This window comes from Fundulus heteroclitus, chromosome 20 (genome assembly GCF_011125445.2).
Source record: "Fundulus heteroclitus isolate FHET01 chromosome 20, MU-UCD_Fhet_4.1, whole genome shotgun sequence".
In the NCBI taxonomy this organism is placed as follows: domain Eukaryota; kingdom Metazoa; phylum Chordata; class Actinopteri; order Cyprinodontiformes; family Fundulidae; genus Fundulus; species Fundulus heteroclitus.
The window spans coordinates 21,632,503-21,654,036 of NC_046380.1; the positions used below are offsets into that span (position 1 = coordinate 21,632,503).

General features: G+C 40.0%; 1 protein-coding gene across 5 annotated transcripts in view; it reads right to left on the reverse strand.

Annotated features, from left to right (window-relative positions):
- Positions 1-21,066, reverse strand: part of wnk2 (WNK lysine deficient protein kinase 2) — a 36,136-nt gene extending 15,070 nt beyond the window's left edge. For 2 of the 5 annotated variants that reach the window (XM_036151467.1, XM_036151466.1), the window contains exons 1-11: positions 19,558-21,066; positions 10,797-10,969; positions 10,250-10,470; positions 8,594-8,751; positions 5,450-5,538; positions 5,019-5,238; positions 4,609-4,861; positions 3,241-3,530; positions 2,261-3,142; positions 1,752-1,874; positions 1,112-1,144 (exon numbers count right to left, since the gene is read on the reverse strand). In XM_036151467.1, coding sequence (XP_036007360.1) covers positions 1,112-1,144; positions 1,752-1,874; positions 2,261-3,142; positions 3,241-3,530; positions 4,609-4,861; positions 5,019-5,238; positions 5,450-5,538; positions 8,594-8,751; positions 10,250-10,470; positions 10,797-10,969; positions 19,558-20,214 — 3,099 coding nt within the window. In that variant the 5' untranslated portion in view covers positions 20,215-21,066. The remainder of the gene's footprint in view (positions 1-1,111; positions 1,145-1,751; positions 1,875-2,260; positions 3,143-3,240; positions 3,531-4,608; positions 4,862-5,018; positions 5,239-5,449; positions 5,539-8,593; positions 8,752-10,249; positions 10,471-10,796; positions 10,970-19,557) is intronic. The other 3 variants (XM_036151469.1, XM_036151468.1, XM_036151470.1) reach the window with 3 other exon arrangements.
- Between the last annotated feature and the right edge of the window lie 468 nt (positions 21,067-21,534).

Sequence of the window (21,534 nt, forward strand, 5' to 3'; positions counted from 1 at the left end):
AAGGTGAAAGTACTTATTACCACTTTTCTTTTCTTTTTTGCAGCTAAAACTGCAAAACAAATTTTCCTGAGAATTGCTTTATTGTTAAATGCCCAACAACTAACCATTTACTAATACCTTACTACTCAAATAAAGAAAACAAAGTATGTATGTTATTGATGAAATCCCTGTAGATCCAAAATACATAAAGAGAATCTCAGATGCTTGAATTATTAAAAGAAAATTATATAATTTCCTACATTTTAGTGAAATTATTTAAAATTTTCTTGACATAGGAAGAGCTTTTTCAGTTTGTTCTTTGCAACGGAAACGAGTGACTTGTATTTTGAACACCCTTGCTGTATTTAGATGAGATTAATAAATGGAGCTTTGTAATAATAACAAAGAATCATTGAATGTTTTTGCTCCTATTCACTAGAAATTAAAGTGAAAGCAAAAAGAGTTATAAAAGATGCATTATATTGTGTTGTACATAACATTTTCTATTTTAAGAACATTTTAATTTGTCGGTAAATAAACTCTGTCCCTAATCCATTCTTGAATTGAAGACTCAGGCCAAATGGCCACCCTGCAGCACTTTGGACACCCCTGATTTAATTATTGTTTAATAAGTAATATTGTACCAATTATTGTTTAATTATTGTACTGTAGAGCTGTACATACATATGGGAAAGTTTATCCAGGTGGTTATTTTAGTGTTAAAATTTCCTGACCTATTAAGATAAACTCTGATCTACCTCCTTGTATCTACCTCCTATCTACCTCTGGCGTTTCACATTTTGAAGCGTGTGCAGAAGAAATAACCATATATGTGACATTATAGTCAGACACTTGGTAAGCAGAAAGCCATAAATTAGCTATAAAAACAACCTCAACGTAGACATCAACTTTAAACATGTGTTTCAAAAATGCTTCAGTTACGTTTATTTATTTATTTTATTAATGCTATACCTGTGGAACTGGTAATTTTGTTAAAAACAAGCATTTCCTAAAGTTTTTGTTTTCCAACAAGCGCTAACGTCTGAAATGTGCCACGCTGAAACAGGTGAGCTACCAGGCCAGCTAATTTTAAAACTGTTATCCTGTGTGTTTTTGCAGTGTGCTAGTCTACCTGAGATGGGACGGCAGCTGGTTGGAGATGACACTACAGGGAGAGGAGACAAATGGGAAACAAGCACAGAACACATAAATAAAGTTGTTGTTTTTTTTTTTTTCATACAGACCGGTGCACACAGAGTACATACGCAACAACAGGGAGCTGTACAGCGAAAGGGACAGCACATTTTCGTATTTTTATCCATATTACGCATGCACTATTTAAAGCTAAACCTTGGTTGCTACATGTTTTGTAGTTAATCAAAGCCAACTGCACTGAATATCAGCTTTTTTAGCAGTGTGCACCTCTGTGAGGTATTCACAGAGGTACCCATGTGTACAGAGAACGTGTTGATCACAGACTGATTGAAAATATGATCTGAAAGGAGCTTAAAATGTTCATCCGGTGTTCAGACTCCTACGATACAGATCTAATGATATCCTTGCAAATTGCCGCTGTTTGTTGGTCTATTGACTGATCAGAGTGATCCTGGAGGCGCAGAGATAGATAAAATATCTTTAATATTGTGTGATTAGTAATATTATTGTGGCCAGTTGGTATATCACATATTGCTTCTACTGAATGGCATATTTTTCATCTGTCTCTCTATTTAGATGTGCCCAGTGGCAGTTCAGGGTTTTTCTGAGTGGTGTACCTGGTCCTGGTTGGACTGGACGGTCAGCTGTGTCTGCGCAGTTGGGCCCGAGGCTGGGAAACTCTGTGATGCCTGGCTGCTCTGCTGCACGGGGGGCACTGGTGTGGCTGGAGCAGAAACCGTCTGTCAGAAATACAATCGAGAGACCACATTTAATGGCACTTGTTCAGAGCTGTGATTTTTTTTTTTCTATCTGGTACCAGACATCACGAAAGAGATTTAGTGTGTCTGAGCAGCAGCTGTCAACAGCGTGAAACTAAAGGATGTTTTTTTTTTAGGGGATGGGCATATTGCATGTATATTATGGGAAGTTACATTAAGAAAGGGAAGTTGCAACACTGGTTAACCGAACAGTAAGAGGACCGAGGAACTGAGTTATTGCTGTGGATTAAGCAGAAGCAGAAAACTGGTTGTTAGAAGGACCAAAGCTGCTGGTGGAATCAGGAAGGATACTGACGGGCGCGGCTATGTTGGATTCAGCCTACATAGAGCCTCCTTCTCTGACATACCAGGTGATCTGCTCTGCCTTGGCTGCAAAGTGATGACAGCACGACGTTCTCATCAAAGTTTGGAAGAGGCGCTTCCAGGCTCTGACTTTTGCCTTTATGTTCAATTACAGGGGAATTAGTCTCCCCGGTGTGGCTGTGGATTGGGTGATTTCCACCTCCTCTGTCAGGGAGGGTGGGAGAGCTGGTCCTGCGACTGACTATGTGATGGAGACAGTAGTTGAGAAGGGTGAGTTCCCCACCTTCATATAAACCGGGTGGAAACACGAGTGTGGAATGATGTGAAGATGAAGTGGCCTTGCTTGGCTCGCTGTTTTGTAACGCTGTGGCGGGTGAGCCCAAGACATGAGGTAAAGTGGCCTGCGAAGACCTTAGCAAATGAAAAGACGTGGATGCGTCTGACATGGATGTGCTGGAAGTGCGTCGGTGCACGTGCCCCAGATATCCGTCTCCTTCCGTCTTGTCCTTAAAGAGGAGAGACATGCAAGCTTTGCACTGATGGTGGTGGTGGTGACGATGCTGTGGGCTGCGTGGCACGCTAAGACGGTGTGCTGAGAGAGGCTGTAAATTCAGGGGAGGGTGAGGTGAATTCGAATGACCTGCTGAGTCACAGGGAACGAGCTGATGCGGAGGCAACAAAGGAGATGATATTAATGAGGTATTCTGGGCACCGATTGAGGATAGGTGGACTGCAGCATGCACTTGACTCTGTGAGCCGTCGGAAGAAGACAGATCCTGCAACGGACTTTGATTCTTTGTTTTAGAGAGGGAGTGCGTCCTGCACCGTAACATCTCAACCGTGGGGGCACTGCCACGCCTAAGATATGCTGTGCTCTCAATGGTGAGCGGGTTCTTGTGACATACAAAAGGATCACTGTAGTGACGCTGATGAGGAATCAGTCGAGAACAGAAGAAATATTAGGTTTTTCATGAAAATAGCTCTTAACAGGACATATAGTAAAGATATAACGGCAAGTACTCACAGTTTGACACTGATAAAGCCCCTGATGCATTTGTGCTGCAGACTGTTGGAAGGCCACAGGCTGCAGCTGACCTGCTGTGGTTTGCTGGTAGGCTCCTTGGTGTAGCTGTGTGTTTGGTTGTTGGTTGCTTTCTTGTTGTTGCTGGTAGGGTCCTTGGTGGGAGTCGGCTTGTGAGGGACAACTGTAGAGCATCTGTGCAGTAGAAATGGGTTCTGGAAGTGACTGGTAGGGGCCATTCTGCTGATTGCTTAGTTCGTCTAATTGCATATTGGAGTTCACTCCACTATCAGCTGTAACAACATAGAGAATGAAACAGTGTAATTCACCATAAAAAGCCTCTGTAGAACGATCAAATTGTAATAAAGGGCAGAATGAGGCTGTAATTGGAGTTTAAAGTCTGGGTCATGGCATCTAATTGCTTTAATTTGGTTTCACTGGTCCTTTAGTTTGGTCATTTTCAGACATTCAGTTTAATTCCAGGCTATGTGAATCTTCAAATCAAACGTGGATAGAGACGTGCTGTGTTAGGCTGACACCAAACCTGACCTTTTAACTTCATGCAAAACACACAGAACTATATCATGCAACATATATATTTATATATCTATATTATTTGTATGGAATATTGAATATATATTTATATATCTATATTATTTGTATGGAATATTGAATATATATATATATATATATATATATATATATATATATATATATATATATATATATATATATATATATATATATATATATATATATATAGATAGATAGATAGATAGATAGATATAGATATAGATATAGATATAGATATGTTGTTTGTATATCTGGAGCGTGTAACGAAAATAATTTCCCTCAGGGATTATTAAAGTATTTCTGATTCTGATTCTGAACATGATATTGTGGAAAGGGTTTTCATTGTGTCCAGGGAAGTTGATCAGAGAAGATGGATGGAGCTAAATACTGGACAATCTAGGAAGTAAAACTTGTTAGTTGCTCTGAAAGACTTAAAGCTGGAGCAGAGGTTCAGATTTCACTAGACAACGACTCTAAACACACAGCTGGAGGAGCAAATTAAATTGTATTATAAAAAAGGGGATTTGTGTGTCAGAATTTCCTTGTCAATGTCCAGATCTAAATTCAATCACAAACCTATGGCAAATGCTATAGATTGAAAAGATTAAAAGTTGTTTGTCCCTTTTCCTCAATTTCAAGACCACACACCAGTTTGTGTTGGCCTGTCATATAAACAGCAAAAGTAAAGAATATTGAAGATCATAGGTGTGATCACATGATAAAATGTGAACAAGTTCAAGGGGTCTTAATATTTTCTTTAAGGGCTCTGGAGGTGTAGTTTTCTTTTTGCTTGCTTACATGTGGCAGATGTGATGACAGGAACCGTGCAGATCAGAGTTTCTTGGTCCTCACAGTCAGCAGTGGTGAATATGGTTTCCTCCGGTGGACCAGTACCAGGGACCTGCAAAAGGTTCTGCTGCAACTTCTTCACTTCACTATTTCCATTTGGTGAACCAGTCCTAACCCTTCTCCATTTTATTAGAGCCACACGGTCTCTGATAGACTTCCCTACAATCTTTGCATCGCATTCCAAGAAAAATCCCGACTCCACCTACAAGAAATAGGCGAGACACTTGTTAAAGCTCAAATGAAAAACATAAAGGATGCTGTATACACTAAATATAAATATACTTGTGTCGTGAGCCATACAAAGCACAGCCCTTCTGTATGTATTTGTAAAGGAAATTACTAAATATCAGCTCTTTTACCATTTCTTGAGCAACTACTTCTGGGACTTCGTTCTGCAAATCGAAGGTAAACTCAATGGCACCAGTGTCCTTATACTTCCCCTTTAGCTTTTTAGCATCTTCAACCCACAACTTTAAAGCAATGGTAGATTTTTTTCCATCGTCCTCCTCATTTAGCTCAACCCTGACTCCTGTGTCTTCTGCAAAATATGCATGATTCAGGAGGTCCTTGATAGAGTACCTGGCAAAAATACACAAACATCAATTACCGCTCTACACAACAGATCTTTACAGTGCCAACGCATGCTCCTTAGTAAGATCAGACCCAAATAAGGGCATTAACGTCACAGCGCCAGAGCAGAAACAAAATGCAACACGAACATACGGGTCGGCCCCCACTGCCTGCATAAGGAATGTGCCTTAGACTGAGTCAAAGGTAATAGGGAGCTTACCTTTCCTCCCATCTGTGGCAGATACATTCCCCAATAATTTCCTTGATTTCTGGGTCACTGACTTTGCCGTAGCTGGCAGGTTTCACCCCCTGAAAAGCAAACCAACATGTCTTAACTAACTAGCAAACAGGTTTATAACAGGAGAAATTACTGTCGACCATGACTTGGAGCAATTTCAGTCTACAATGTCAAAAAAACTTTCAAAGACGCAGCTTACCCCAGATGTCTTCAGTTTACGGTTTAAAGAGACACTAAAATCAGGATGTAAAAGATCTACTTGCAAGTGGAGACTGAAATCTAAATCTATTAATTTGGCATAAAAGGCTTACTTGCTTTGGTGCAATGGAAAATGCTAGTTACCAAACACAAAACCATACTATTTTAGACATTTCTAGGTTTACCATTATGGGCACCTTGAAATCTGACTCTTTACATGTACTTATGAGACTTTTGCAAGAGTGCATCAGTCATGGCATTGATGAATGATTGAGCAAAAATAATCTTACAACAAATATGAAAACCTTGCAAGATAATCTGCTATCCCCTTGCTATCTTGTTATGATCAAAACTGTTGAAATGGCTGCAAATACATGCGAAAGTAAGATCAGCTTGTTTTGTACTTTGTAGCTTAAAGCTATAGTTCAGAAACACTTCTTGTTATATTGGGTGAAACGGTCCTTCCTTCCTTAGAGTAGTCAATACCTTGTGTATTGATTACTCGCTCATGTAACACCAATGTGCATTCACATTCCTTGCTAGAATCCACTTGCAGGCTGTGCATGTGCACTTCCAGTGTTTACATATCTGGTTTATGTATCATTGTAGCTCTGCTGCCCTCACTGCATACCTTGAAAATGGCTGATAGTCACAAAAAGCAAACCACGTACATGTTCATGAGAAGAAGAGGAAGGGCTCAGTAGAAAGAAATTAGAATAGAGTTGATTTGAGAGATTTTTCTTCGCAATCCCCCTGAGCAGCAGTAGAGCATTTGTCTTGCACATGTGCAGTCATTCAAAAAGGGACTTAGTCACATTTCAGGAAAAAAACCCGACTCTACCTTTACAAAATGTATGCATTCTTGGGTTTCTGCTCTTAATATTTCGGTGCATGTCTATATCTGAAATTAGTTTTCTAGTGTTTCAGAACTATCTCTGAAAACTAAAACAATAGACCGGGAAAAAACACCACATTGCATTTTGGTGATGGATGGGCAATGTGCCACGAACACACATTTACTAAATTTCTCTGTGGTCTACACCTGATAACATGACGATTGGGATAGTTTCTGCAAGGATTCAGTTTTGAATTTGTTGGAAAGTGATAAACTGAACGACCGAAAGAAACACAGAACCGTCATAGAAGTTCGGTCTCAGCAGATTCTATCTTGGGCTCGATCCATCCATAGATTCAGCAGGAATGTTTTTATTCACAGGGAACTTTTGTTTTTGTTTGTCCATCTAATCTCCTTTAAAGTACTAACAGTTCAAACTGGAATCTATCTGCCTCGGGACAATATTTGTAGTAAATTGGCACTATATAAATAAACTGAATTTTGTTGAATTTTGATTTCTTTTTTGTTCCTTTCTAAACTTGTTTTAGAGACAAATTCAAGAATTCCTCGCAAGATTAGTTTTCTTACTGTTTAAGGTTCGGTTCTGATGTCCAATTGAGGAAATCATAGAGACCATCAGAGGTCTGCGCCAAGAGAGGAACAGCCAGCCAGTCTGAGGGTGACCTTCTCAGACAAGGGCAGTCTGTTGAATTATTCTCTGTCTGCAACATCAGAGATAGGTGTGGGACCTTCATCCGCTGAGGTGCAAATTTGCTTTCCAGAGAGATAACCACAGTTTGATTTAGGACCAAACCAAGGAGCCCTCTTGTCAGATTTATTGTGGCAAAGATGAGAATTTTCCATCTCTAAAACGTTTCTATAAAGTTAGGTCTAGGGATGCAACCCAACAATTGACTTCCGATTAATTGTCGGCTAATTGTGTATTAGATTAAAGTTTGTTCCACCTGATTAACTGATTTCTGTGTTGTAGTGTGGCCAAAAGAGGGCGACGCTGCTCATCCTCAACAGACAACAATAGTTGTAAAATAAATAATGATGGCGGAGGCATTCCAGGAACATGAAACGGTCCCAACAGATTTCGGTGCGGAATCATTTTACACTGTTTAATGATGACAAGGTTGCAAAATGCACTTTATGTGGTTCTGTTTTTAAATATAAACGCTGAACAAGCTCCTTAAGTTACCACCTAAATCTAGCCATTCAGCCGTGCTGCATGGCAGAGTAGCGTCAACTTCTCAACCAAAACTTACTGATGTGCTATACATATATATATATATATATATATATATATATATATATATATATATATATATATATATATATATATATATATATATATAAAACGTGCCTCTTTTTAAATTATGCGCACATTGTAAACGAAATAGTCCTTTATGTTATGGAAAGACACTCTTTATACAATAGAAAACTAGTTTTTGTTTTTTTTAGAAAATGGCCGCTATATCGATTAATCATTAGTCGATCAATAACATCTATCAACTTTAGATAAACTCATTAATTGATAACTTGCATTCCTAGTTAGGTCAGTTATCTGGAACTCAAAATGTGTTTACATTTCAGACAGAGAGAGAAGGAGATAATGGCCAGACTTTTGATTAGGTTTTACCTTACATCAAGTATAAAATGTTCGTTCAGGATTCCCTGAAGACTTTCTCTTTAAACAGTTTCCTTGTTTGTTTGTGTTTTGTTTCTTATTCTTTTTCAATTAAACACTTAACTGTAACAGTGAGATTACTAATATGATAATTATGGATTCTAGAAGTGGCCTACTCCAATAAATGGCAATCCTCCTGGTAATTCTGTAAAGTAATGCAATAAGATTGTTTCCTGATTAAATAGAAGGATTCATGCTTCAGGCTCATTTCTGGTGGACATGAGACCACCATGAGAACAATTTTAGAGAATGATAAAACTTTCTTAATGCATAATTATTATGTACAGTAAAGGCAATGTACTATTCTGCTCTATCAGTCAGGTCAAATGCCAACAAGAAAAACTATTAAGATTGTTATGATAAAACAGGTTAGTAATCACATCTCCAAACAAGAACTTACACTTGTAACTTTGCGGTAGATCTGGGCAGCATTCTGACACTCTGAGTACGGATACTCTGAGGTGGCCATCTCCAACATACACATTCCAAAAGCATAGACATCCACTGCTTCATCATAGTGTTCCTCATACATCTCTGGTGCCATAAACTCTGGAGTACCTGGAGAAATTATGTAAGAGAGAGCATCAGGTCAGGTGTGCACACTCATTTTGAAGGTATTCATGTTGATCGCTCACATCTTGTTGATTTCTTTTAAACAAGACCAAAAGCAAATAGAATTGTAGAAAGCAAAACTATAATCAGTGGGCAAAAATATTTATCAGTAAACTTTAAAGCAATTTGGAGTTTAAAGCAGATTGTATCTGTAAGCGAGCAATAGCCATGTGAATACTTGTATAGAAATGCTCTCAATATTTCACATATTTGTTTGAGGGTATGCTGGTGCTAGTAGTGTTTTGTATCTACATCTATATAAATATACAGTCCATTCCAACTCTAAAGCTCTCACATTGAATGGATCACAACACAGCTCTGTTATGTTCTAGATGTATGAGCAAGTGACAAATTAAAAGAAACATCAACATACAGTTTTTTTCTGTTATATCATATCATAATCATATTCTCTATTAATGTAACTATTATACATTTAATTTGCAGGTCTGCATAATTTTGTTGGAAGGATATAAAAATATATTTTTTACATATTTTAATTTATGTTAGTGTCATTGTGTTGTTAATTGAGAGCAAGGTTTTACATTCCACCCAGTACCTTAAAAAGCATAATGCACAGTTGGAGATTAGGTGACTGGTAGGGGCTACAGCTTTGCAGCATTTAACAAGGCATTCTGTCCTGTCTTGGTTCACATTGAAGCTCTACCTTCCTGGAAAAGACCCATTACAATAGGATAACCTTCTTCCAGGAAGTAATTACTCATAACAGCTTGCTGTTGATATGCATTGGCTCTTCCACATTTAGGGGACGAAGGGTAGCAGGCACAATACCCACCACAATCAAACTGTCATGGGATCCTCTCAAGGGTCTGGGTTTTGTGTACACACACGTACGCCTGCGGGCACAGACTGATGTGTTGTTTTTTTTGCTTTTGACCTGCTCTATAGGAGCACATCTGGAACCAGCTGGATATACAAGAGGCGCTGGCAGCTAATCTTCCCCCATATAACCTGAGGCTGTGGTGAATATCAAAATTAAACATAAGACTACCCTCGTCCATCGGCCACGGTAACAGTTTGTCGGATGCAGACTGAACACAGACACGTTTAGCTGATTTCTTAGGCAAGCTCTCCTTGCAGCTTCAACATTAAAAGATGTGACAGCTGCTGCACCCTTTAAAACGTTATTTGATTTTTTAACATCTGATAGAAGATATCACTTAATAAATGTCCTTCTGAATAAAAAAAATTTTTTTTGCTTCATGACATGTTTAACAAATGACAAATTTCTTGTTGCAACATCTAACTCTTTACTTTTTGTTTTGTCACCAATGAGGACATGTTAGAAACTGTTCTATTGAAAGGTTAGGACTGCATTCACCAGCGGATTTTATCCACAGCCTCCAAAACAACATAAATACAAACTGAGAAAAGCAGGACTAAATTAGTAACATTCTTTTAAGTGAATAATTTGTCAACAACTAACCAATAACACTTTTGGCAAACGATGCCCTCTTCAGTGTCGCTAGACCAAGGTCTCCTATTTTGACAGAGCCAGTTGGACCAGTGATGAAGATGTTGTCACACTTGAGATCTCTGTGGATGATGGGAGGAGTCCTTGTGTGGAGGAAGTGGAGGCCTTTCAGAATCTGTCGACACCACCTTCTCAGAATTTTGGGCTTCATGACTTTAAAGCGCTTTAGATATCTGCAACAGGATAAATGCACAGTGACAAAGTGAGTGAAAAGTAAAAGATTTAAATTTCATCAAGGCTGTTTGAATCTGTTCAATAAATCTTTAATGGACAAAACAGTGTTGCTTAAATGTGTAAAAGTAAAAAAAATTTGTGTCAATTTTTCTTTACTCTATGTTGGATTCATTTACTTTTTGATCATTTCTTGAACAGTTTTATGAGCACATCTTGCAGTTTTGTTATCCATGGGTTGAGTGACATGCTGTGTGTGCAAGCATGCAATGTACATTTAAATAGGTTTTAAAAGTCAATAATCTATAATTTTCACACAGACGCTTACGTCTTCAGTGTCCCCGAGGTCATTAGCTCTGTCACAAGAACGATGCACTTCTTCCCTTTTACTGGTGATTCCCAGAAATCATAGAATCGCACAATGTTGGGGTGCTGCAAAGCCTTCAGCATCTCAGCCTCCTCTTTGAACCGCTGCCTCTCAACTTTGGATAGTTTCCTTTCCTGCGGGAAAAGGGAAAAAAAGTTATATTATTGTTATTTTCATGTTTTATACTAATACATCATCCATCCATCCATCCATCCATTTTTATCCCTGTTGGGGTACTAATGCATCAATAGATTAGAATATAATTGCAAAAATAATAATTTATACCAGTAATCTAACTTAAAAAGTGGAAATCATACATTATATATATTTGGACATAGCAGAGTCAAATATTCAAAATGTTTATTTCAATCACTGTTGATGATTTAAACAGATAATGAAACCCAGAATAAATCTGATTCTAAGAAAATATAAATATCATATAAGTGCAATTGGTTAGGATCAACATGAGGGTGCCCAAGTCCAGTTCTTGAAAGCTACCATCCTGCATCTTTTGGATGCATCACTTCTCTAACACACCTTAATCAAATAAATGGTTCATAACCAGGTCTCTGAAGAGATGACTGGATGCTGATAAGGGAATTCAACCATTTGATCTGGTATGTTGGAGCAGGAATACATCTAAAAGCTGCAGGATAGTAGTTCTCGAGGAATGGAGTTAGGCACTTCTGAGCTAGATCATTGACTAACATCCAACACAAAGAGGGTACCAAAGCGAAAAGCGGCCATTGCTTAAGAAGCTTGTTCAAGAGTGTGGGATAGATTGAAAAGTTGTTGACTGGGGCTGGAGCCAGAGCTTCAACAGCCACTGCAGACAGACATAACCAGGACACTGGCTCCAGCTCTTTCTATTACTTGTGTGAAGCCCTTCCTAAACCAGAGAAGAAGGCAGAAGTGTCTTAAATTGGCTAAGAAATAGGACAGCACAGTTCAGTATAGGAGCACACATTAGTCAGTCAGCACAGCCACACATTAGGACAACATGCGTCCTTCTGCTGAGATGAGGAAGATGACACATCAATGCAGAGGAGCTGATGGCTACTGTTAAAGCAACCTGGGCTTCTGGAACAGCTCAGAGGAGCTACATGCTGATCACTCCCATGCCAAGCTGCACTGATGCAATAATTAGCGCAAAAATAGCCCTGGCCAATTACCTGGAACATACTGAATAATTAGAAGCACATTTCTGTACTACTTTTCTTGTTTTGTTTTGGGCGTTCTTTGTGACGTTCAAAGTTCTTGAGAAACTGAACTCTGAGTTTTTATGAGCTGTGAGCCAAAATCAACAAAGCTAACTAAAATCAACCCCAGAAATATATATGTCTACATGTAAGGAATCTATGTGACATAGGAGTTTTACTTTTTGAATTGAATAACTGAAATAAATGAATTATTTCATGGTATTTGAATTAGTTACGCTATATGTGCAATTATTGCTTACTATAGTTAGAGATATCAAGGTTAGTAGGTGTTGGATATATGAGAAAAGCCTTGCTTATAGATTTAACAGAAGAACCATAATAACTTTTAACCTGATTGAAGCGGTGAGTTTGCTATAGGAGGGGTGCTCCTCCAGGACTGCCTGTAGCTCGTGTTTAAAGTGAACACAGCTTTGGCATTCTAAGGCATCTAAGCATGGGGGTCTGACCCATTTACTCTCTTTTTTAACATTGTTTATAAAACACGCAAGATGCCAAACAGCTCAGAACACCCACAAGTGGAATCAACAGGGATTCACAGGACGGATGAGTAAAACCCCCGTTGTGTTGTTTGAAGCTGTAAAACAGACACAGTCGCATTTGTCATGGCTAATAAACAAGATAACTCTTTATAACCCCAAAGCTCAAAGGCATCAATGCGGCTTTGATGCAGTGAGTGCATCCACCCTCAAAAATGGGAAAACTTTAATTTTCTGCGTGCCTCTTCGAATCTTTTTCGACTGGATCAATATTTTGACCCCCTGCCTTCCCTGAACTGTTGTATAAATAGTAAAAGAGCTGACAGCAAACACCCTCTACATCACTGTTTCTCTCCAGTCAGCAGTGCATCATCCCTGGCTGCCACACATTTCTACGTGCCTTCTGGATTTTCTATGCAGCTCTTCTTATAAGGGCAGTATAAGTTGATAAAAGAGGTTAAAATTACTGTTTTAAATGAGTGGGGTGCACAGTGAGTTCATTCACTGACTCATGGTGTTGGTTATTGACCGACACTGGGGGAATCAGATTTCACTCAGCGCCCACTGTGACCTGGACAGCCTAATGCATCTTACATTATGCAGCTACTGAAGACTCTTTTGTGACTCAAATTCTCACTGAAGCTCTTGCTTTATCTATACTGCATGTCGCCCCTAATCTTCATTACTAAGCAGCTTGCACACGGTTTTGTAAAGATGCCTTACAGGGTGCAGGTCCACAATAAGCAGGGTGTGGCATCAGAAGAGCTGCTGCACTGAACGATAATTTTGCACAATTCAAGCTTTGTTGGACATGCTGTATAGTACACACACTTCAATTTGAATGCAAGGTATGCGAATATGCACATAGCATGAAAAATTACCTACTGTTCACATTGAATTACGTTGTACATATAAACTTCTATCCTTGGCTGAACCCAGTCTTCCCTTATCTCCTCTGTGTTTTGGTGCAGGGAGCTACATCAGCAAGAAACACTCTCCAAATATATCTATGTAGCAATACCAGGGGGGTTTAAACTAGTGTTTAGTAGCAAAAATAATAGACTCCAAGTATAAGATGCACCTCTTAAAGCAGCAGATTTGTTGCATTTCACAAAGTGATTTGGTCACTTTGTTCAAGCTGCTTCCTCTCCAAATGTTTGTTCATTATTTAGCAAATGAATATCAAGACGAGTTGCCTGTGTTGCTTTTCCCGTCTTCGGTTTTAATTCACAAATCTTCATAAATCTGTGGTTTATGCTGACTCACTTTCAGAGCTTCTGCAAATGCACACCGTGTACGGACAGTAAAAGAAAAGCATTTATGTTGCAGCAGGGTTTTTTTTCTTGTGACTAAGCTACAGAGGCAGAGATGATGCTCTAAAGGGCACAGCCTTATCTCCAGGGACAGAATGGTTGAATCATCGCTAGATCTCCCATAAGAACCTGATCAGACGCAGCTCACACACTTTCTACATGTACAGCTACGATATGGATCATTGTGCATGATGCAAACACACATACAGGAACTGTGTTCATTACTTTTTGGATTAGCTAATCAAAATTTGAAAACCTGTGCAAACATTGCATACTTGCAATCCCTAGTAAGGATTAAAAAAAACAACTTTGAATGCAAAGTTCCTGTAGTATTCTTAAAAGAATTAAATGGATGTTACAATATGGTATTTTGCAAATAACAGATTAATGGCACAGCATGACTTCACTCGCTATGGACTGAGCTAGGCTTCAGCTCTAATTGATTTTTCTAACAAATATATTGCCTGCAGAAATCTTCACCTCCCTGGAAACTAGACCGTTGCTGTCGCCTGTAGAAGATGTGAGATAAGCACAGCGTAACAGAGATTTAATTCCAGAGCCTGTCTGAAAGTGACTGAGTGGGCTTTCCATTTTTGGTAATTATTCCCCAGGGCCTGACGCAGTGAACCAAATGATCTGCAAGAAATTGTCGGGGGGCAAGGGGGGGTACTAACTGGATAATAAAAGTTTATGTCTTGGTTTTCTTTCCCCCCTTTTTATTACACTAATATGACAAACTGTTTCTCAATCCAATACAAATGCAGCACATGAACGAGCAAAAGTCACACCACTGTTAAATAATTCAGCAACATGCAGATTTAAAGCTATTCTTGAAAAAAAAATGTTTGCTACAGCTTTGTTCGAGCATGCTAATGTTTTATAAGCACCACTGTAACAGCAGTAATACACTTCCTCATTACAGACAGAAAAAAAATAGATTTTAAGTCCTGAAAGGGCAGCCGCTGTCTGCACGTCTGTCTACAGACACTAATCTGTATAGCACATGGATTGCATCTAAACTGATCATTAGATTACCGCATACACAGATTAGAGATGCAGCAGGCTGTCACTGCAGGAAAGGTTTACATTGGAACAATATGCACTGCATGGCTAAATGAAAAGTTGGTTGTGGCAGGTTTTTTTAATAACCTTATTTTTCTATAAATAACAATGTCAGATCTAGGCATGGGGTGGGGGGTGGAAGAAATGATGGTATCTTAAACAGAAAAAAAAACTATTTTACTGTTCCAACTGTTTCAAATATTTTTTTAAAGATCTGAAAGATTATAAAAGCAGAAGAGAGACCGGAGAAGTGGCGCCCCTCTCCTGTTTGTTGTTGCACACTGGCAGTCAGCTGGCTGAAAGAAGGCTCCTACAGCTTTATTCGCCTATAAGAAAAGAAAACTGTCTGTCTAAACATATTTGGTGTCACAAAAACATGGGGAGTCGCTAAGGAGAAACCCTAGGGTGCATCACTTAAGGTTTTAAAACTTCAGGCGAGCTATGAGTTACAAATATCAAAACAATTCACTCGCCAACATCGGTTTGTTTTATACACATGTGAGGAACAGCAAGATGCAATTAAAGCAATAAAACTGCTAGAATAAAATTCTACTTACACACTGTATCTATAAATGAGTGATACATATTAAATTATTATAGCAGTAGTAGTCAGCATGCTAAATTAGCAGTAGGAATAAATTATCAGTAGGAATAAAATAGCAGTAGGAATAACAATATACTTCTATTTTGATTAAAAGCATTTAGGTCATGTTGTACAATTTTTACCTAGAATGTTAATACTTTAAAACTATACTTTGTAGTCAAGGGCATAGTGCTGTAAAAATTTTATTTTAATGCAACCCAAGCCTAGTCAGATAAATATTTAAGGAAATTTGCTAATCTACATGAAAATGTCAGGATTCATTTAGCTCTTTTAATGATAAGGGGCTGAAGTAGCACCATTCCCACACATGACTTTTACTCTTCTACCCTCTAGTATGTGTCAATATAAAGTTTATGCAGCAGTAGTAGTAATAATAAGAAAAAGAGGAAGAACAGCAACAACAAAAACAAGAGAGGCCAAAAACAAGGGGTTTATCGTAATAACTTAGACATTTCTATAGATATAAAAACTCAGCTGTGAACAGAGGTGGCCCAAGATTTAGCCCCGTAAGAAGAGTTTTATTTTGGGGTCCACATCCAGTTAAGACCACCCTTTTTAACAGCATATATTTTGCATCTGGCATCTAAAAAAAACTTGTTTTATTGTTACGGAAGAAACTAAATAAATTGTTTATGTGACAAAGTGTGTTTTGCTTAGCAATCGCATCAGTGATCACTTCACATTCTTTTTTTATATATAAATAAGCACTCGGGATGGGATGCTAAATTGAGGGTTTTATAGTTTTAAGATTTTTCTTAATATGTGCTCACTGGTGCATTTACTAACATCTCCCATGTGGATTCCAGTTCTCTAGGGGCCCCCAGGCCAGATTTGCTTGTGCATGTTGTGAATAAGAATTATAATATAATCAAAGCTGAAAAGTAATGTGAATAATGTTACTGAAAACGCTATGTGATTGAAAGGCTTTTGCTGCAAGGCTTATTCTCTTCTCATAAAAATCCTGTCATCACCGGGACTCTTTCCAAAAAAGGATCTAATTGCTCATCGATTAATTAGTTTTCTTCTGCAGCTAAGCTGCATTATCTGAGAAAAGGTTTAAGACATGGCAGAACTTTTACAAGGAAAAGGCCTAAAAAGTTTCTTAAACATTACAAAAGAGCAAGTCAATACGTTAATTTTATTTTTTCCTTAATTGCAATGAGCATGCAAATCATGTATATGGGAGATATTTAATGTCGTCTTTTTAAGCATATACAATGACAATTACGCTCATCTGAAATAGTATTTAGTACAATAAAGGATTGTCTAAATTTGTACATTATAATGCTCATTTTAACATTTTCTTTAACTGAGTTAAACCTTTTTTGTTCTATTTCACAGTAACAATAGGCCAGATTTGGATTGATTAGGAAATGATTTATTTCTGCCACATTGTCAACTACTGCAAAGGTTTGTTGATTTCACAGATCTAACCTGGCAGTCTGATAATTTCTGCAGCAGTCTTGCAAATCTTTGAGGAGTGTTTTTTTTTTCTTCTAATTTTCACAGGTCAAAGTGATTTTACATTTTGCTTTTGCATAAAACACTTTGAACAATGTTGTTGTTTAATAACTGTAAACTCCTTTATAAACTGTTCGTAATAGCTTTGATTACAATAAAAAAAAAATCACCAGCAAACTAAAACCAAGCAATTTCTTGATTAAAAAAAAATCATCCTCAAGAGCTTGGTTAGGAATTGTTGTCTTGTCTCATTTTTCCCTGACATTGGTTGTCACATGTGGACATATTAGGTCAAGACACAGTGGTGGTTTGTGGAATCTATTCTTAGTTGTTTTTGTGGCTTTCTTGTGCTCCAACTTCCTAATTTCACAGTCCATTCAGAAAAATAACCATTTAGAGAAACCATCACTTCTTCAAATTAGTATTGTAAACACAAAGTTTATTGGTTTGAATACCACTTCTAAAATTAAGAATTAAAAGTTCTAGAATATACTTTTTCCCCTCAAAATTCACACTTGTTGAACTCCTATGGAAATAACAAACCCCATACCTCTCTACATACTTTTTGTTTTGTTCAAAAGAAATGCAAGAATGAAACAGCTGTCTGTTTGAATGGTGGCACAGTTTTTCTTCTGTTACTATAGGACTAGGAAGAGTTTAAGTATCTTGGGGTCTTGTTCACGAATGAGGGGAGGATGGAGCGGGAGACCGACAGGCGGATTGGTGCAGCGTCTGCTGTGAAGCGGGCGCTGTACCGATCCGTTGTGGTGAAGAGAGAGCTGAGCCAAAAGGCGAAGCTCTCTATTTACCAGTCGATCTATGTTCCTACCCTCATCTATGGTCACAAGCTTTGGGTCGTGACCAAAAGAACGAGATCCCGGATACAAGCGGCTGAAATGAGTTTTCTCCGTAGTGTGTCTGGGCTCTCCCTTAGAGATAGGGTGAGGAGCTCAGTCATCCGGGGAGGACTCAGAGTGGAGCTGCTGCTCCTCCACGTCGAGAGGAGCCAGTTGAGGTGGCTCGGGCATCTGGTCAGGATGCCTCCTGGACGCCTCCCTGGTGAGGTGTTCAGGGCACGTCCCACCAGGAGGAGGCCCAGGGGAAGACCCAGGACACGCTGGAGGGACTATGTCTCTCGGCTGGCCTGGGAACGCCTTGGGATTCCTCCTGAGGAGCTGGCCCAAGTGGCCGGGGAGAGGGACATCTGGGCCTCCCTACTGAAGCTGCTACCCCCGCGACCCGACCCGAACTGTTTTACTGTTTTTAATGTTCTTTTTGTTTCTCCATTCTATCCCTACTTGCTTTTATTCCTATACTTTAATCATGTAAAGCACTTTGCATTGTCTCTGTACTGAATTGTGCTATATAAATAAATTTGCCTTGCCTTGCCTTGCCTACTGTCCTTATAACAAGAAGGTCTTGAGTTCAAACTCTGGCCTGGGGTCTTTCTGCATGGAGTTCATATGTTCTACCTGTGTATGTGTGGGTTCTCTCCAGATCCTCCAGTTTCCTCTCACAAACCAAAAGTATTAGATTAACTGATCTCTCTAGTTGCTGTCGATACTTGATTGATTGAAGCATCCCTACTCAATTCTCATTCTCATAAAACAGTCACCGACCCTTGTTTAGTTGTACCAAACAATAAATGTTATTCTTCACATGTCCTCTTGTATCTCTCAGATGAATTATTGTATGAATTGTTGATAGTATATTTGTCTGAAGTCTGAAAGAGTGGAGCTACATGCAACCCTTATTATTATGTGTTCCCTGTATTTTAAACCATAGCTGCTGCCAAACCCATTTTTGGTCCACCTTCCACTTCATCAGTGTGCACCAGTCAAACTCCAGGTTAAATTCCAACAAAAAGTTGGGACTGTTTAACAAAAAAAGGGTTTAAAGATTCACCAAGACTACTATTGTAAACCATTGTTGTTTTAAAACAAAGTGCAATGCATTGAAGGGAGTATAAAGGAACTAGTAAAGACTAATGAAATTGTACTATTTGCTCAGAAATGTGGGAAACTGGGAGGCCCCATTAGTTAAAATGTAACATTTTTACAAAATGAAATCATGGTAGTAGTTAAAATAGTTTATTTGGACAGAGAGCGGCATAGTCAATAAATTATTGGATTCAATGTCCCTTTTGGAAATAACAACCTTGAAGCCAGTAAGAAACAATCTTCTCCTTCAGGCCACATTTCTATGTATATAAAAAAGGAAATCTATTGGTCTGATGTAAATTATAATCCTAAATGTTGTGTTATCCTTAGCTGTAAATGGAGCATCATCACAACTGCCTGAAATTATATTATATATATATATATATATATATATATATATATATATATATATATATGTATGTATGTGTGTGTGTGTGTGTGTGTGTGTGTGTGTGTGTGTGTGTGTGTGTGTGTGTGTGTGTGTGTGTGTGTGTGTGTGTGTGTGTGTGTAATACACACACACACACATACTGTCAGACTTTTTTTAAGTGTTCCAATAAACTTTTTTTCGTTTTATATGTGCCTGAAAGCACACCAGCTTGGTTTATTTTGTGTGCATTATTTATTTAGTGGAGACTGAACTCACCTGAAGTTCGCACCAGGCCACCTCAACCCAGGTGTCCGTGTCTAGACCCTTGTAGACGGTCTTGAAGGACCCTCTCCCCAACTCAATGTCAAACTTCAGGAAGCGCCCTCCTGGTGAGGTGGACACAGCCTTCATCCCGGGCTCCTCTTCGTTCTCGTCGCTGCCCGCTTTACCTGTAACGTCTGATGGCCCCGCGTCCGCCTTGGGCCCCGTCTCCCCCCTGTCCCCCCGCTCCTCATCGGCGCTCACGCTTTCCGTGGCGCTGTCCTTCGGGCCCACCTGGCTCTCGGTGCTGGAGGTCTCCGGAAGCAGGGCCCGGGTCCGACTCCGGTCCACTATAGTCCGCAGGTCGATGTTGACCACCGGGCTGCTGCTGACGACCTCCGACGTGTCCGGGGGCTGCTCGTCGTGATCCGACACCCAGAGACTCCGCCGGATGAACCTGCGGCGGACCAGCCCCTGGTACTCTGTGGAGGGATAGGAGCTGGGGTCGCTGGCCCCGCGGAGCGCTGCGCTCTGGATGTTGACATTGTGGTCCACCCCATTCTCATACACATGCCTGCACGCGTTTGCGTTAATGTCCGAGTCTAGGTTAGGAGCTGAGGAAAAAGTGGATCCTAAGGGCGGATCGTTGCTGGAAATGTCATTTGAATTCATCCCTGCTGAGATTGTCACACACCTACAGGCGACATGGTGCAGGAAGGGCTGAGGAGCAGATGCTCCTCTCCCGGCAATGTAGGGGAGTTTGCAGCCTACCTGCACTCGCAGTGACGCAGTTCGCCAGCTCAGCTCAGGATGAATGGCCTGATGTCTTGAATTTGTCCAGGACGTAGCTCGTTCCCCTGAAAGCGTCCACCCCAGAGGATGCACGCATTGCTCCACGCTACCTCACGCCGCGCCCCCCCACGAACCTCCTCACTGCAACACTTCAGCCTGATGTCATCGCCGGTCGGAGCTCACTGAATCAGTTTCATCCTCTTTGCCTCAGATCCCCTCTGCAAAAATATGCTCCTCGATCAGGCAAATCCTCCCCGGCCTACAGGCCGGGATGTTGAAACCGTGCCACGCACCAGCCGCTCCGGAGACACATGACGGGACAGAGAAAGTGCGCAGCGGTCAGTCCTCCCTTTCCTCATCCCGCTCTCAGACTCCGAGGAATCAGCGGCTGGCGTGATTCAGCTCCGACAAGTGAGAGCTGGGGACGATTTATCATTCAAATTGTCCGCAAGCACTTTCGGTGCCGTCCAGCAGCAGCGTGGCGGGTGGACAGAAGCGCTTATCAGATTATGCTCACTGCGGCACAGGTCGGATCAGGCAGCTGTCGGCGCATCCCTGGACCAGCTGATGATGCCTCGTCTTCCCAGGTTCCTCCTCCTCCCCTTCTCGTTTTCCTTCCTCTGAGGCGTGGGGAGGAATCGGCTGCGCAACGTAACCCACGCCCCTAGCAACAACACGTATCCAATTATTCGGCACGCTTTTGGGCAGCACCCTTCCCCTCCTCTGGTGCGTGGACCGCACAGCTGCCGTCCGCCCTCTTGGTGACGCGACAAACCCTCCAAAGGGAGAATGATTTAAGGCCAACAAAAGGGCCTTATACCATATTTGTGTTGGAAGCTACTTTGCTACCACTTATTTTTGTATATTTTTGTTTGCTTATTTATAGCTTTTTGTGGTCGCGATTTTATTTGATTATGTTTTAATCCAGCATCTGCACTCCTTTTTAATTATTTCCGGTCAATATTTCTTATTTTCCACCTTGCTGTTGTTCTTTGTTATTGTTTGGTGATGTGTTGCAGCCATTTTGCATATCATTTGAGTCACTTTGCATTTTTTGTGCCATGTTTTCACTTTGCTTCTCCTTTTAGTTGTCGACTGTGTTGACAGGTTTAAGTTCGTTTTAATGTATGTTTCATCTGTTTATTTTCTGTTTTTTTCTGAGCGTCTTGCACGGGGCCGGCCTGAGGCACAAGTGAACTA